The sequence below is a fragment of the Diuraphis noxia genome, unplaced genomic scaffold (assembly GCF_037042655.1).
Source record: "Diuraphis noxia isolate RWA-SAM2 unplaced genomic scaffold, SU_Dnox_SAM2 contig0001, whole genome shotgun sequence".
Taxonomy (NCBI): Eukaryota; Metazoa; Arthropoda; class Insecta; order Hemiptera; family Aphididae; genus Diuraphis; species Diuraphis noxia.
In genome coordinates, this window is record NW_028301711.1 from 1,170,653 (window position 1) to 1,187,289 (window position 16,637).

Sequence of the window (16,637 nt, forward strand, 5' to 3'; positions counted from 1 at the left end):
TCAACATTTCATAAAATTCGGAGATAACAATTTTTTTTGAGATTAATTGTTGTAGTATAAAAATATTTTATTTTTTTAATTAAATAGTAAATACTACAATGAGTAGTAACGTCTATTAATTTTTACCATTTATCCATATTTTTGTATCTTTTAGATTCTGAGTGAAACGATGAATGTATTGATTTTACAATGATGTGTGTTTTTTTATTTTTGTGTCTGTCATCACGTTTTAGGACAGTAAAAATGCTTGGATTTTCGTCAACAGTAACTTTTCTGATAGGAAAATGAATCTAGTTGGTGCTCTGGGGGGTCAAAAGTAAATATTTCCCAGTAGTTTTCAATAGCGCCGTGAAAAACAAAAGAAAAATTAGGAAAAAACGGGAATTTTTACGCAAAATCGAATTTGGTTTTTGGTGTAACATTAAAACACATGACCGTAGATACATGAAATTTTCACTGGTTGTTTATATTTGCATTTTCTATACATGATAACATTTTCAAAATATTTTGATTTATTTTGAACTGTTTAAGATTATCTACGTTTATCAATATAAAAATCTCTACTGGAGAGTCAAATTAAATTTTATGAGCGTTTAAAGTTCATAATTTTACAATATTGGATATTCACTCGATTTCTCATGTATCGATTTCCTTATTTTCTTGTAATTCAAAAACGAATAACTGTAGATACATGAAAATTTTATTGAATGTTTATATTAGTATTTCCTATACACCATACAATTTTGAAAATATTTTGACACTTTTTGAGCTGTTTACGGGCATTTACAGTTTTCAATTTTTTTAGTTTTTTTTTTCTATAAATATCAATAAAGTTTTATCTGTTGTGCCAAAAAGTGTAAAAAATTAATACAAAACTCCTGATATATTTTTACAATAGCAGTTGAAAAATATTAGAAATACATAGTCACAGTTTTTTTTTATAAGCATTTAAAGATCAACTTTGGACAGAGTTTATCAACATCTCGAAAATTATTAATCATTGTAACTAATAAATTATAAAATGTTCAGTTTTTATAGCTAAGGATTGAAAATTTAAAACAAGATTCCATGTATGTAGTTAATTCTGTTACCAAAAAATCTAAAAAATACACAATCACAGGTTATTTTTATAGTAATTTTAAGTTCAAATTTCGAAGAAATTACATATTAAAAAACCTAGAATAACTATTTTAGTTATTTTATTGTGATTGTATAGTATTATTCGTGGGCATTTGAAACTTCTAATTTGTACTATTATATATATGATAGTATCACGGTTTGTTGGTGATGTATAACGCATTATAAGTACCTAATGGATATTGTGATATGATTAATTTGGAATTTATTATAGGACATATAATAGGTACTTATTATAGGTAAATTTTTTTTAATACCATAGATAAGTATATAATGTCTTATACCTAGACTGACATACCGTCTCCACTCAGAATCGTACATAATTTTACACTAGTAAGTGTATATTGAGATTTGAATAAAAAAACACACACCATTGTAGATCCAATAACTTCTTCGTTTCACTGAGAATCTTAAACTTCCACCCAAAATGCAAAAATGCTACCACCCCGACCAGTTTTTTTATATTTGTTAGGGCCGGAAGCATATAAAAATAATATGCGCATCCCGGACACCTTTGTTGTTCACCACTACCACCTAGATCTTAAATGTGCGAGGACTAGCTGGGTGTGTATTGGTGTAATAGCTCGAACAGCAGTGGTCGGGAATGCCGGGCAAATACTGTAGAGCTATGTAGTGCGTGTTGTGTTTTACGTGTGTTATTTGTGTTATGTGTGTATATATGTGGGTGTGTACAATAAAACAAATAATAATAAATGGTAACAAAGTTTCTAGTAATAAGTTGCTGTTGCTGTATAATACACAATAATAATAATTGCACAAATATATAATAAAATCACAGCAATTAGAACTGATGTTCGTGTAAAAGTAATCAATACAAATATAAATAATGCACGGCCCTTGTGGCACGACAGAATATAATAAATATGTATAGCCCTTATGGCACAATAAAAATAATATAATAATAATAAATCAAGCCCTTATGGCTAAACAAGATAAATATACAATTATAAATGTGCAGCCCTTATGGTTGACAAATAAATATATAATAATTTGACCCTTCTTGCCCAACAGAGTAAAAATAAGTATAATAATTAAATAAATAATAAATAGTAGTAATAAGAAAAACTCACAATTTGTGGAGCGCAGACTGGCCAGCTGGTCCTGTGCTAAATAATATAAAATAATACACGACGGCAATAACAACAAATTAACAATAATATAATAATATTTGGCCTTTATGGCTTACAATAGTAAATAATATAAATATATGATGTCTTTAGCAATTAGCACCAAGAAACAATAATTATAGTGTAAGGCCCTTCTGACACGACAATATAATATATAAAAAACAATAATGGCAAACAACCTTTAAATAAAAACTTTATAAAATAATATTATTAAGTACGCGATGATATGGAGTCGGAACAACGTACGGTACGAGACAAAAGTCACGGCGACCGTGCTAATAATATTTGCGCAGCCGATCCGGCGACGTGCGATAGCGGCGGTTATCTATATATTATATAATTCACACGGGATACAATTTAAAACATACAAAAATAAAACAATAATTATAACGGTAATAATTATGTGTGTGTGTGTGTGTGTGACCAGCTGTCCTCCGCGACCGGTAATATTTATAATTTTATTGTTATTCAGCGTTAACAATATTACTGCTTAAAATTCAAACAAATTCAAACATTTTATGATTTATAAAATTATTTCTAGAACTAAGTCGAACATTGCCTACAATGAAAACTTAAACTATTCAGAGGTTATGGAAAATGAAAGTTTTAATCAAACTGCGGAGTCAGAAGAAAATAGTTTTTCTAATAATTCTGGTCAAGTTTCATTAGAAACAGATAATTCGATAGTCGATCAACCACTGGAAAATGAAATACGTGATAGTTTGACAGACAGATTTCGAAAACCGTATGAAAAACCAAAAAAAATTGGAACAAAGGATAAGATAATTGAGGAAATCAAGAAAGGGCGAGAGCAGCGTTTGGCGGCATTGAAAGAGATGAGACGAGGCGAATTATGTAATGATCCAATTCAAATTTTTTTTAAAAGCATGGCTTCGACAGTGGCAACATTTCCCCTAGAATTGGCCGTAGAAGCAAAAACTAGAGTTTTTAATATTATTTCCGAATTGGAATTACGCGCAATAAAGGCAAAGGTTTCGAATACAACATCCGTAGAACCAACTGTACCGGTATCACCTATTCCATCAAAACAAATAGTTCCGACAATATTTGTCGATGAAGGTTCTTCGAGTTCTGCAACTTCTGCAACAAGCAGTGTTTCATGCCCTACCGCAGCAGCAAACCCCAGTTTTGCTTTTTTACAATGTTATAATGATGATAATAATGATAATAATGATTATTAATTTTTTTTTACAATTATTAAACCTAGGTGTTATTATTTTTATATTTTGTTTTATTTTGCAAACACATTTTGAAAGGGTTGTTATGTTTTTAATTTATTTTAAGAAATATTTGTATTCTTTATTTTTTTTTTTTGTATTTAAGGTAAAACGTGTAGTTTGTTTATAACAAAATATCTATAATTTCAGATATATGGACAGCAATTTTTTGTAACATTTTAGTAAATGTTACTATACTTAAATAATTAAAATGTATTTATACATATTGTTCGTATACTGTTATTAAAATGAAATATCGGTATTATAATATGATGTACCTATATTTCAACGTGTTATTATATTGTTATTTAAACCATTTTTAGTATTTATGTAATATGTCTCCTGCAACAATAACTTTTTTTCAAATCATAATAATATTTAAATAAATTAAATTATGTACTTGTTTGTTAAAAACTAACATGATATATTCTATTTTTTTTAAATCTCAATTACTGAATATTCAATAATTATAATATCATAATTAACTTACCTTAGAGTGAGAGCGAGTTTTTCCTCCGGTGATATTGGTCTTTTAACTCTGTTACTTGGACGTCTTTTTATATCGTCTTTAATATAATCTAATATATAATTGAATAGTTCAAGCGATACCCTAAAATATGCACGAAATCTAATTTCGTTATCTATAAGGCGTCTTTCAACTAAAATATTATAACATCCTTCTCTACTTCGTTCATTAAACATTTCGTCCTCTTCATCCCTGAAATAATTTGCAAGTAGCAACAGTTCTTCGTCAGCTTCGTCTTCTAAAATATTATAAAGCGTCAACACGTCCATTTTGGCGAAGAACTGGACACCAACTGACAAATATTTTCACCACGCACTCATAATCACGAACTGTGTAGCAAAACATCATTACGCAACACGCATCACGCATCACGCAAGTGTGATCGCGCAATAGCGTATCGCGCACCACGCAATCACGGATGCGTGGTTGTAGGAAACCACGGCTTTAGACCGCAGTTTAAATGTACACGCATGTATACATGTATATATTATTTTATTATTAAAGTGTCATAAATAATAAAAATGTTTCAAGATAATAATCGACAATAACAATAGCGATTAGCAACCGATAACAACGAGCGTATACGGTTAATTTTAAAAATAAACACTAATATTTTTCTTTATGGACGACGCTGCCGGTCGTCCAGACCCCGCAATAAGTTCGCAGCTAAAACGTACCCGCACGCACACGATTGCAGTGCTATCGGTTAAAGTGTACGTATTCAGAATTAAATCTGGACGACGCTGTCGGTCGTCCAAGCCACGAGCCGCCACTGCGTTTTAGTGTTAAATACTTGAATATAAAAATACCACTAGGTTTTGACACGGTACGCAGCGGTAGCCAGTACAAAGTACAGGCACCGTTGCGACCGGTCTACGACTTAATCAACCACCACCACGGGTGACAACGACGCGGCACCGTCAACTCTCCCTCCACGCCGCAAAGGCTAGGCGGGACGGGAAGACAAGTCGCGCCGGACGAGTACCGGCCGCCACCGATCGTCAACTCGTTCACCGACCGTCGTACCGACAACCGAAAAACGGACAAGCAATACGAAACACCGACTCGTGTGCGCTTGACAACGACACTTAGTGTTATACCGTTTTCGTTTTGTTCATCCAAGTGATTAGCGAATAAACGTGGCCTAGCCACATTTCACCGTACCGTTAGTGTTAAGTTCTTGGGTGTTCCCGCACCACACCACTATTACCTTACCACACCTGACCGGCCGACGCTTCACCACCTCTCACCAGCATCGCCGTGTCAAATTGCCAATTGGCTCCCCGCAGAGGAACACACGAACCTCAAGTCAACGTAAAGGTAAGAGTTTTTCACGCTGACACATACCTCGGTATAATTGCTGATATTACTTAGTATTAAGGTATTTAACCAGGAGTGTGTTTTCCGGTTAGCTAGGACACTCAAGTTAGGATTAAGGCGGCTGCACACCTACTTCGTGTTTCGTGTCGTGTCGTGTTTTATCATTTCCATATCGTGTTGTTTCGTGATGTTTGTCGGTACATCCTGGTAATAATGGTTTGGTACATAGGTAAACATATTCCCCCCAAGTAGTATATATTTCTGGACCTTGGGTCTAAAAGGGCCAATCTCACTTTTTGGTGAAAATGAGATAAATGGCTTAACATATACAATTTTATGTATATTTTCTTGTGCTAGAAGGGCGTATCTTGATCACTAAAATTACAAGAAACAGATTGGCCAATGTTACAAACAATAATATTATTTCTATTTCTATAGTTACCTATCTGATTTAAGTCTTTATAGTCATTATCTAATTCATAAAACTATAAGGCTTATGTGTACTTCACGAACTATGATTATAATGGACTGGTCTCGAAATGATGAGGAGTGTATAGCGGGACGGGTCGCAAATGTCTGTATTCTTCCTTGATACCTGGGGTTTTTATGCTCTCAAGCGCAACCTGGTTTTTAAGCACGATACTATCATTTATTCGTTGATAACACTATACCGCCATATTTTTAATATTATATTGATAGCGAAAATAATTTATTTATTTATAAATTTATAATTATTATTTGATCTTCGGTAGTTCGATTTCGATACAAGACATTTTAGATTTTGTTTTTACATTTGAAAATTTAAAATGAAAGTAAGGAAGTGTTCAATTCTAGGATGTTCAAGTGTAAAAAAAAATCCTAAGATTTCTCTATTTAAAGTTCCAAAGAATAATTCTTTGGCATGGAATTTGGCAATCAGCAAGTATATTTGCAAAGACAATGTTACACAATTTGTGTGTGCTGATCATTTTCTTCCGGAAGATATGGTGTCTGCATACTCAATCCCACCGGATGTTGCTATTGTAATAGTTAACATTTTTACATTGTTAATTATTTATTATTAAATATTTACTTTTCTATAATCTACAGGAACTTGGAAATAGAAGCAAATATCGCTTAAAAATAGGAGCTATTCCTTCTATTTTTAATTCAAATGTTGAAGATAGAATAATAAATTATGATAATTTAAGACATTCTATTAACTTTGACCACAGCTATGCTAAACGATATTATGGTAAACCATCATGCCGAAAAAAATTATTTGAAAACAGGACTTCTGTGAGTACATTATTCTCTAGTACAATGTGGTCCTAGTTATTTGATGTGCTTTAACATGCCCAATCTACTGAATGCTGAGCTCCATTATACTTAATATGTATTATTGTTTATAAGCTACTACATAATTTAACTTATTTAATGTTTATGTTTTAAAGGATGTTGAAGCTATAAATTTAGATGAATCAGAAATGAGTTTCAAACATAAATTACTGTCAAGTGAATTAAAAGAAGAGCAATTTAAAAAACGCATAAAAACTTTAGAAGTAAATTTTCAGAATTTAATTAAACTATTCATGTTATATTCAGGAGTGGTTATATTTGTAGGATACTATAATGTATTTATTTTAAGTAAATAGATACATGGTTTAAATATAGGTACCAAAATATTCAAGCCATGAGTAAACACTCAAATTTAATCTTCTATTGTTTTAAAATTAATTTTACCAAGTTTTATTATAGGCAGGTATCACTACTATTACTTAATATTCTGTTTTACATTTTCCATTAGGAAAGATCTGATGATTTGTCATTATTTAGTGAATTTAAAAGTAATTTCAATAAAGTAGTTTTGCCAGAAGGATGGTCAACATACATTAGTAATAATGAAATTGTTTTTTACAAACCAAATTTCAATGATGGTAAATTGCTGATTGAAAAACAGTTAGTTTTTAAATGTACATTGGAAGTATGTTTGTACATATATCAATTATCTGTCCAAATGGATAATTTAAGCTTCAAACTTGAATATCCTTTTTCCTTAAAAGATGTATCACAGACAATTGAAAAACTGAACCACAAAAATATTTGTCAAAGTGGTCCTAGTTCAATAAATTTTCCAGGTTACTATATCATAATTGTTTTTATTATTATTTATTTTAATACCCCGTGAGTTCTATATAGTTGCTGTAATAACATTTTTTTTTGCACGCATACAGGAATTCGTGTAAAAACGGCAACTTTAGAAAACAACAATGTGTGGCGTCATCTTAAGTGTCCAATTTTAATAGACCGAAGAAAAAGATGTGAAACTTGTGATCATTTAATTCAATATTTTAGAAGGTGTAAGCAAAGGTCATTAGTTAAACGTTCGTCTTACATCGGAAGTGTTCTTACTCCTACAAGACGTAGGACTTTGACAAAAATTTTAAATGACAAAAAAAAATTAAAAAAATCAAATACAAGGTACCTAGCAGTATAGTTCAAGTTTTTGGATATTCCAAGTATAAATAATTTGATAAATGTATTATATTTTCTTAATATTTAATGAAGTATATGTACATTAAATATATACTAAATTTTCAACAATTTATGTTGGATTACCAAAATAGGAAAGATTAATTATTTTTAAAACAATGCCTATAATCAGGTTCAAGGCCCTGATTAACATACCAAATTGTTTATGATTTTATAAGTTAATTTATTAACATTTATTTATTTATTATGAATTCATTCTCCATATTATGTAGATTACGTAATGTTATTGAAAAATTAAATTTTGAACTGGGAGGTATGCAAGAAGAAATGAAATCATTATCAGATACTTCTGTTAATCAAATACTTGTTTCATCAAATTTAAGTGATCCCCAAAAAATTCTAATTCAAGAAATTTTTAAGACGAGCCAATACAAAAATAAAAAAAACCGACGATATTCTGAAGATTGGATTCTCTTATGTATACTGTTGAAAATTCGGTAGATATACATTATGCATTACATTTTTGGAAATGTGAAGTATAACACATTTTTTTAAATAATTTAAAACTGTTTACAGATCATCATCCACTTACCATTTTTTAAGAGAGCAAGATATCTTACCATTGCCTTGTCTTCGTACTATACGCAAATATTTATCACTTGTGAAGACGAAATGTGGCTTTGATGAGCAATTTTTTCAGCTACTTAAAAAAAAAATGTCATTGCTAAGACCCGAGCAAAGACATGGGATGTTGGTTTTTGACGAGGTATTTCTCCGTGAAAGTTTGAAAGTTGATTCGCAAACATTAACATATATAGGCCTAGAAGATTTTGGCGGTGAAGTATCTACCACAGGTTTAAAAGCCAACCATGGGTTGGTTTTTTTGTTCCAAAGTTTTGCTGCAAATTTCACACAGCCTATTGCTGTGTTTGCTTCTAGGGGTCCTGTTAAAGGTATGTAATAAACCAAAAGATTTTCTAGTTTCTATGTTGTAAGTATTGTTGTTTTTTTGGTTTATTATGTATATATATACTTAACCATAGTATCTACTTAATAAATAATAATTTATGTCTGTGTATTGCATGATTCATGTTAACTAGAAAACTGATTCTAACTTCTATGTTGTAAGTATTGTTGTTTTTTTGGTTTATTATGTATGTATATACTTAACCATAGTATCTACTTAATAAATAATAATTTATGTTTGTGTATTGTATGATTCATGTTAACTAGAAGACTGATTCTAATTTCTATGTTGTATTATGTTGTTTTATTATATATGTTTATATTTTAACAAATATACTAATTAAATAGTAATTTATGTTTGTGTAGCATGTTTAATGTTTGTTTCTGTTTTTATTATGATGTTAAATATTAGATTTTTTGATTTTGTCTGCCCTATCGTGTCTCATATGAAAACAATGGATTAAAAAATGGTATTCAGATATTATTCTTTAAATACTTATTGCACCTGAAAAATATTTAAATAATTAATTATTTTAGGTGTAGTTCTGACTCAATTGATAATTAAAGCCATCAGTTTGTTAGAAAATGCTGGTGCAATAGTGGATGGATTGGTATCAGATGGAGCTAGTAGTAACAGAAAACTATGGTCTGAACTAGGTATTAGTGGGGAGAAAGGTTCCGTGAAAAACAAATTTGATCACCCTTTAGATGATCACAGGCAAATTTTTGTATTTTCTGATGCATGTCATCTTATAAAGAATGTGCGAAACAGATTATATCACAAAAAAGGGTTAAGGGTAAATAACATAAAAACTTTTCATTATAATTTTTAAAATCTTTTTTTTCATAACATTATTGTAGGTCACACCTGAAGCACCATACATTAGATGGGCTCATTATATTGAGGTGTATAAGTGTGATATGAATAGAAGTTCTAATGCTCCTTCAAGAGTTTGTCCCAGAATTACTGAAAGACATTTAGCTCCTGATAATTTTAGCAAAATGTCTGTTAAACTTGCCACTCAAGTAAATATACTTAGATTAAAAATCTTGAAGATAAGTACAAATGTTTATCTTTTATGTTGACACATTAAGTTTAGTTTTTTACAAAAATATTAACTTTTAGATTTTAAGTGACTCGATGGCCAAAGGTATTGAGTTTTACAGGGATTATATTAAAATTGATAGTTTGAAAAATAGTAATGAAACTCAACAGTTCACAGACCGTTTCAATAAATTATTTGACACCTTTAATAGAAAACATCCTAAGGAAGGGATAAAAATGAAAAGCAAAGACTTTGAAGTATTTTTATTCACTCATTACATCAGTGGTTCCCAATTGGTTGTGTAGATATTGTACTCTAATGATATTTTTATTTTAAGTTAACTCATAATTAAAATGTAAAAGATAATTGCAATAATTTTGTAATAATATTTTATAATGTTTAAATAACTATGTAAAATCAAGTGTTGAATTAAATAAATCTTTTTGAGAAAATGTGTGTCTACAAAAAGGTTTGTAATATTAAAATTAATCGTACATTAAATGTAAGTAAAATAAGAAAAGTTATAGCTAGAGGTCCGTGGCTTCACACTAATTGGGAAGAACTGCATTACATAATGTTTTAATCATAAATATATATGATGTTACATATTTTATTGATTTAATTATTGAGTTTTTGATTTATGAAACAAGGTTTTAGAAGATACTCTATTATGGTTGGATAATTGGGAGGATCAAGTAATTAGACAAAAAATATCAAAAGAAGAATATTTAACGAAATCTACAGCAGAAGGTTTACGAGTCACAATTACTTCAACAATAGAGTTATCTACATATCTTCTGGAAAGCTGCAAATTTAAATATGTATTGTCTTCTAAATTCAATCAAGACCGACTAGAAGTAAACTCGACTAATAACTAATTGTTGCTTAACATTCTTTTTTAACCTTATTAATTTTTTTTTTTTTTAACTAGCAATTCTTTGGTATGGCCAGACAAGTTAACGGGCCTAACGATCACCCGTGTACAGCAACATTTTTGCAAGTATATAAGATGTTGTCTGTATACTCTATCTTAAAACCTCCAAAAACTGGTAATTGTAAGATTTTAGAAACTAATACAACAAAAATAAGTATTAGTGATTTAAAAACTGTATTTAACAATAAAATAATAAATGAACGAGAAGAAAAGTTGAAATCCTTAAAACAGAAACTGGATTTGCTGGCTGTACAAGAGATCAGCATAGACAATGTTTTTGATAATAATATACATAACTACTACAACGCTGGAGCCAAAGATTGTGTTATTTATTATATATGTGGATATATAACAAAAAATTTCACTAAAAATTTTACTTGCGATGTTTGCAGAACAGCAGTAATGGGTCAGTTCTATAATACAGTAAAATTAAAAATAATTTAATACTTAAATTTTTTTTCTAGGTAAAACATCATACTTGGATAAACCAGAAGCTACACTGGTAAATCTGAAGTCCAAAGGTGGTTTAACTCATCCAAATGTGTTTGTTTTCAACATATTATCTGCTGTTGAATTATCTTTTGAAAAATTCTGTGACAATAATGATGTGTTTGAACTCACTTTGGAACATTTTTTTTCGGAATATGGACCAATTCAGTTTCCATGTCAAGACCATAAAAGTGATGTACTAATGTCTATTATATCGTATTACATTATTACGAGAATGCATCAGTACACACTTATAATGAACAAAAATCAAAATAAAAATAATGCGAAAAAAAAAAAATTGTCAAAGCTTGTTTGTACCTAAAAACAATAAAATTTAAATTTAAAATATTGCAATGTTGTTATTATTTTATATTATAAGTAGAGTTAGGATGTTGATGACCTAAAAACATACAAAAGAGCCCTAAAAAAGTGTAAAAATGACCTTAAAAATTATCTAAAACACTAATAAGTGTAAAAAAAGTAAGTGAAAAAACTTATTTATAAATAATAAATGCGATAAAAGTAATCACCAAAAAAACCCCACAATAATAATATTAAAATTATTTTTTATTAATAGTCCAAATTTAAAGTTAGATTTTAAATAAATTAAATTTGTTTCCAAACTTTGGTGTAACAATTGCCCTAAAATCTATAATTTAAGAAAAATGCCCAACATTGTACAAAAAGCACAAAAAATGCACAAAAAGACGAAAAAATGAAAAAATGACTTAATAAAATTAGAATATTCTGCATCAATGGTGCATGAAAACATTTTTTAGTTAGGATAGCATTGTATAAAGTAAAAGGAAAAAAAATGCAAAAGTCATCAACATCCTAACTCTAATTATAAGATTGTCATCATTAAAACTGAATAATAGATGGCACTGTTTTCCGAAAACTCCCTAATCATTTTGACATTTCGGTTCCACTGATAATGCTTCGAGACCAGTCCATTATAATCATAGTTCGTGGTGTACTTTGGCCCTTATATGATAAAATTAAATAAAAATATTGTCTTATCATTGGCCATGTTGACGTTGTTTATTGATAGTGTTATCAATATTCTATTCTATATTAAACGAAAAAAATATTAAAATTATATTTAATAACAAGTAAACATTTCATCGTCGAACAATTTTTTGTTTATATCAAATGTGTAGTACTCGTAGTTCAATATTTTTTTAAAACAGTTATTTATTTTTAAAACATTACAATGAGTAAGAGATTGAAGCTGCTGTTGTCAATGTGCAACAACAAAACAGTTAAAGGTACTATTATAGTTGATTGGTCATATTTAAAAATATTATTTTTTAAAATATTTTATACATAATACTATCACATTTAAATCTAGAAAATACAGTCGAATCTGAAAGTGAATCTGGTAGTGTAAATTATGATTATTCTAGTGATGAATTTTATATTCCACCAACGGAAAATATTCAGTCTGAAGAAAGTAGTGATGACGATATTCTAAATAATAATGGTAGGTAACACACTAAAATTATACCATAATTTCTATACTTAAAAGTAATGTATATAATATATATTTTTTGAAATATCCTAGGTTTTATTGAGATTAATCCCGAAAACTTGATAAATACACTAAATCCTGAAAACAACAATGATAATTATGAGAGTTTTGATATTGAAGGTAAATTAATAGTATATACTTTTATAATGTTTGCTTTACAGAAATAATAATATTTTATAATAGAATAATTTCATATTATACTATTATTACTAGGCACCTATTATTATATACAAATAAACTAAAAACTCAATAATATAAAATATTATTGGAATAATACTAAACAGTATTTAAAGTACTGAAAATAAAATAACTAGATTTTTTTTTCATTATTAAATTACTCACTTTCATATTTTGGTATTTTGAAATTTAGTGGTGAACTTCCCTAGTGTGTCTAGAGATACAAGTATTGTTGAAGATATAGAATTTATTGGTGAACTTGGTACAACTATTCAACAACCAATTGATCCTCAAGGATTTTCCATAAATTCAAGAGGTGGTGGTAGGAAAAAATTGGCTGATGAATTACTGACAAGAAAACGTAAAAGAAATCCAGAAGGTTGGGCTAAAAATGTAAGGAAAACGTCAAAGATGCAAGGCAAAAGTTATATAACTACAAAAGGTAAATTAGTTCCAGCAAAAACATTGAAGCCCCCTTGTTCATGTAAACGTAAATGTTTTGAAAAAATTGACACAGATCAAATGTTTGTTATTTTTGATAATTTTTATAAGTTGGAATCAGAAGGACAAAGCCAGTTCATATCAAATAATATAGAAGAGTACCCTAAAAAAACTGAACGTATAAAACAAAACTCCACACCCAGTAGAAGACAATTTTCAAGAAAATACTTTCTCACAGGAATTAATAATATAGAAATTGAAGTATGTCAGGTTATGTTTATGAACACATTGAATATAAGCTTGAAAAAAATTAGAGTTACTATGGCAAAAAAAAAGATAACAGGTGCAGGTATATGTTTGACAGATGGTAGAGGACATCATTTAAATCATCCAAAAACATCTGACCAAGATAAAAATAATATAAGAGATCATATTAAAATGTTTCCATTCAAAGAAAGTCATTACTCTAGAAACAAAACTAATAAAAAGTATTTTTTGAATCCAGATCTTTCTATAAGTAGGATGTATGATCTTTATAAAAACCATTGCACAGAAAACCACTTTAATATTCTTAGTGAATTTTAGTGAGTATTAATTTGTTATATATTTTTATCTTTAAACAAATTATGTTAATATAATATTAAAATTAAATTTATATAAAAATGAAACTCTGTTGTTTTGATTGTTATTGAACCTAAAAAGATTAAGGTTAGATATAAAAAGCATTTTTTTGTATTAAAAACAAAAATTAAGTTGTTATTTTGAATATTATTTTATAGTTTGTTTTTAATTTTGTTATATGGTTTTTTTTTTTATATTTGAGTGTTAAGTTTGTGATACTGAAACAAATATTCAAGGCTGAATAATAATAAGAATATCTTTAATCTTATAAACTGTTACACAGTTATTTTTACCCTAATAATATAATATTTTAGTGAGTGTTAATTTATTATATTTATTTTAAAACAAATTATGTTAATATATAAATATTAAATAAATATAAAAATGAAAAATCAATTGTTTTGATTAATTGTTACTAAACCTAAGAAGTAAAAGGCTAGATATAAAAAATATTTTTTATAAACATTGAAGATGTGGTTTTAGGGCCAATGTCGCATATTTTTTTATAAATACTGATTTTCATGGGGCCAATGTCAATAAAAAATACTTAAATAAGAACATTAAAAAACCAAATGTATACCATTAGGTAGTATATAATATTATATTATGATGATTGCAAAAGGAAAAATGCATACAATAAAAATTCAAATTTATATGGATTTTTGAAGTTAAAAAAAAACGTAATTGTTTATTATCCAAAAGTGTTAAATAGTGAAATTGGCCCTTTTAGACCCAAGGTCCAGATTTGTATGTTCACAGCCAGCTTTTCCACGGTAAAAATTTTTTCAAGTGGAAAATTCCCCCTTGGAGCACACTGATTTACCGCGTAACACAATACGGTGATTACACAAGATTGTCCACCTATTTGCCCCTTACACAAAAATATTTACCGTATCAACTATTTTTTCCGTTTTTTTTAATTTTTTCAATCAAATATCGCTAATTTTTATAAAAATTACAGGGAGATTGTTTTTATGTTTTTAATCATGTTGGTTACACTGTTCTAGTTTTTAAAAATTTATATATTAATTTCTACTATTTAGTTGCAAGTTAATAATTTTACATTTAGTTACTGCTGATCCGTCGTGTATTCGAGTTGTGTTTTTTCAAGTTATTATTTAAATTAATTAAAGAAATGAATTTACCAAAACTTACAAGCGATTTTCAATCATTAGTTCATCGTATACGAAATAATTCAGTTCCAACCCATCCAGGATATACTTCAATTTATTCAAGATTAAGATCTTTCGAACATTTTCCTTTAAATTGTTTTCAAAATAAATATGCTCTAGCTGAATGTGGGTTAAAATATACAGGAGTAGAAGATATCGTCGAATGCTTTTGCTGTGGACTTATTCTTCATAATTGGAAACGAGAAGATGACGTTTGGATTGAACATTGCAGATATAATCCAAAGTGTATATATGTATTATTAATGAAGGGAAATCAGTTTGTTCAAAAAGTGTTAAGTAAATATTGTAACAATGAATATATTTGTAATTGTGAAACTAGGTCCTATGACACCGTTTGCTAAATCATGTTCTTTCATTATATGTTGTAATAAATAAAAAAAATATTATAAACAACTTATATGTGTTAGTTTTTAATCTAATATCTCGTGGACGTATAGTTCAGTGGATTAGTGCGTTAAGTTTAATTTAAAATAATGTCATGTTTTCAGGTAAGTAAGTATAGGTATAAATATCCCACCCTCTTTACTATGCACTAATCTACTGAACTGTACGTTCACATTTTTTTTTTTTTTTTTTTTTTTCTTCATTTATGAAAGATTTAGTATATAATATGTTAACAGAGGAAAAAACCTCAGTTCAAAGTATATGTTCCATCAGTTACATTATACTAGATTTTTTTCATATTGATAGTCTGAAACATTATTATAAATATTATTCATCATGGTTCTACCTATAATCGTATCCAAATCAACTTTCGACATTCGTCCTTATAGTAAGAAGAGTGTTACGGTTGGACTATTAATTAATAAACAAATTTCGATTATTGTGTTATTAGAATGTAAATTATCAAAGAAGATAATTACTTTAAACTTAGAACAATGGTTTACACTCATGTCTGAATCTAATTACATTTCAATTACTAATAATTTACACACCAGATGTAAACGAACAAAAATATCTGATAACTTTACATATTCAACTAATGTTAAGCAGAGTTCAATTACTTTACATATCAATGATGATTATATCACTTTATCACATATAGATTTATGTAGACTTAAATAGCTTCAACATTGTGTAGATCTCTACATTGCAGAAAAACAGAAACGTCTACCAAGTTACCAAGCTACATTTAACACAGCTTACGATCTAATAAAAAACGATGTCCGTGGTCTACCTATCAGTTGCCAGAGAAATGAATTCACAAACCAGTATATACAAAACTATGATTTTAGTTATTACACTCATCTGCAAAACGATGACACATCATTCCTATATGAAATATTACAATACCATTTTAATACAATGTCAGACTTAATACTTCAGGATTTAATAGTATAAAATAAACAAATATTTATATAATATATTGTATTGTTTATTCAATAAAAAACTCATTTT

The 16,637-nt window shown here is 28.5% G+C and overlaps 2 protein-coding genes and 1 pseudogene across 2 annotated transcripts in view; 2 read left to right on the plus strand and 1 right to left on the minus strand.

Annotated features, from left to right (window-relative positions):
* Positions 1–16,637, minus strand: part of LOC149059157 (uncharacterized) — a 244,073-nt gene that overhangs the window by 163,697 nt on the left and 63,739 nt on the right. The gene's annotated exons all lie outside the window — the stretch shown is intronic.
* On the plus strand, positions 6,055–11,068 carry LOC149059168 (uncharacterized). Its single transcript, XM_089217878.1, has 7 exons — positions 6,055–6,391; positions 6,459–6,647; positions 7,156–7,486; positions 7,583–7,829; positions 8,114–8,338; positions 8,418–8,798; positions 10,996–11,068. Exons 1-7 carry the CDS (start codon positions 6,176–6,178, stop codon positions 11,066–11,068), a joined length of 1,662 nt encoding a protein of 553 aa, XP_089074004.1. The 5' UTR covers positions 6,055–6,175.
* Positions 15,117–16,580, plus strand: LOC149059169 (baculoviral IAP repeat-containing protein 7-B-like; annotated as a pseudogene).

Bases quoted from the DNA above. Each gene is read 5' to 3' on its own strand.
- LOC149059168 (XM_089217878.1), top strand. From the start codon at position 6,176: ATGAAAGTAAGGAAGTGTTCAATTCTAGGATGTTCAAGTGTAAAAAAA. The intron at 6,392-6,458 runs GTAATAGTTAAC...TATAATCTACAG, and splicing joins TCCCACCGGATGTTGCTATT to GAACTTGGAAATAGAAGCAA. The intron at 7,830-8,113 runs GTACCTAGCAGT...CATATTATGTAG, and splicing joins TTAAAAAAATCAAATACAAG to ATTACGTAATGTTATTGAAA.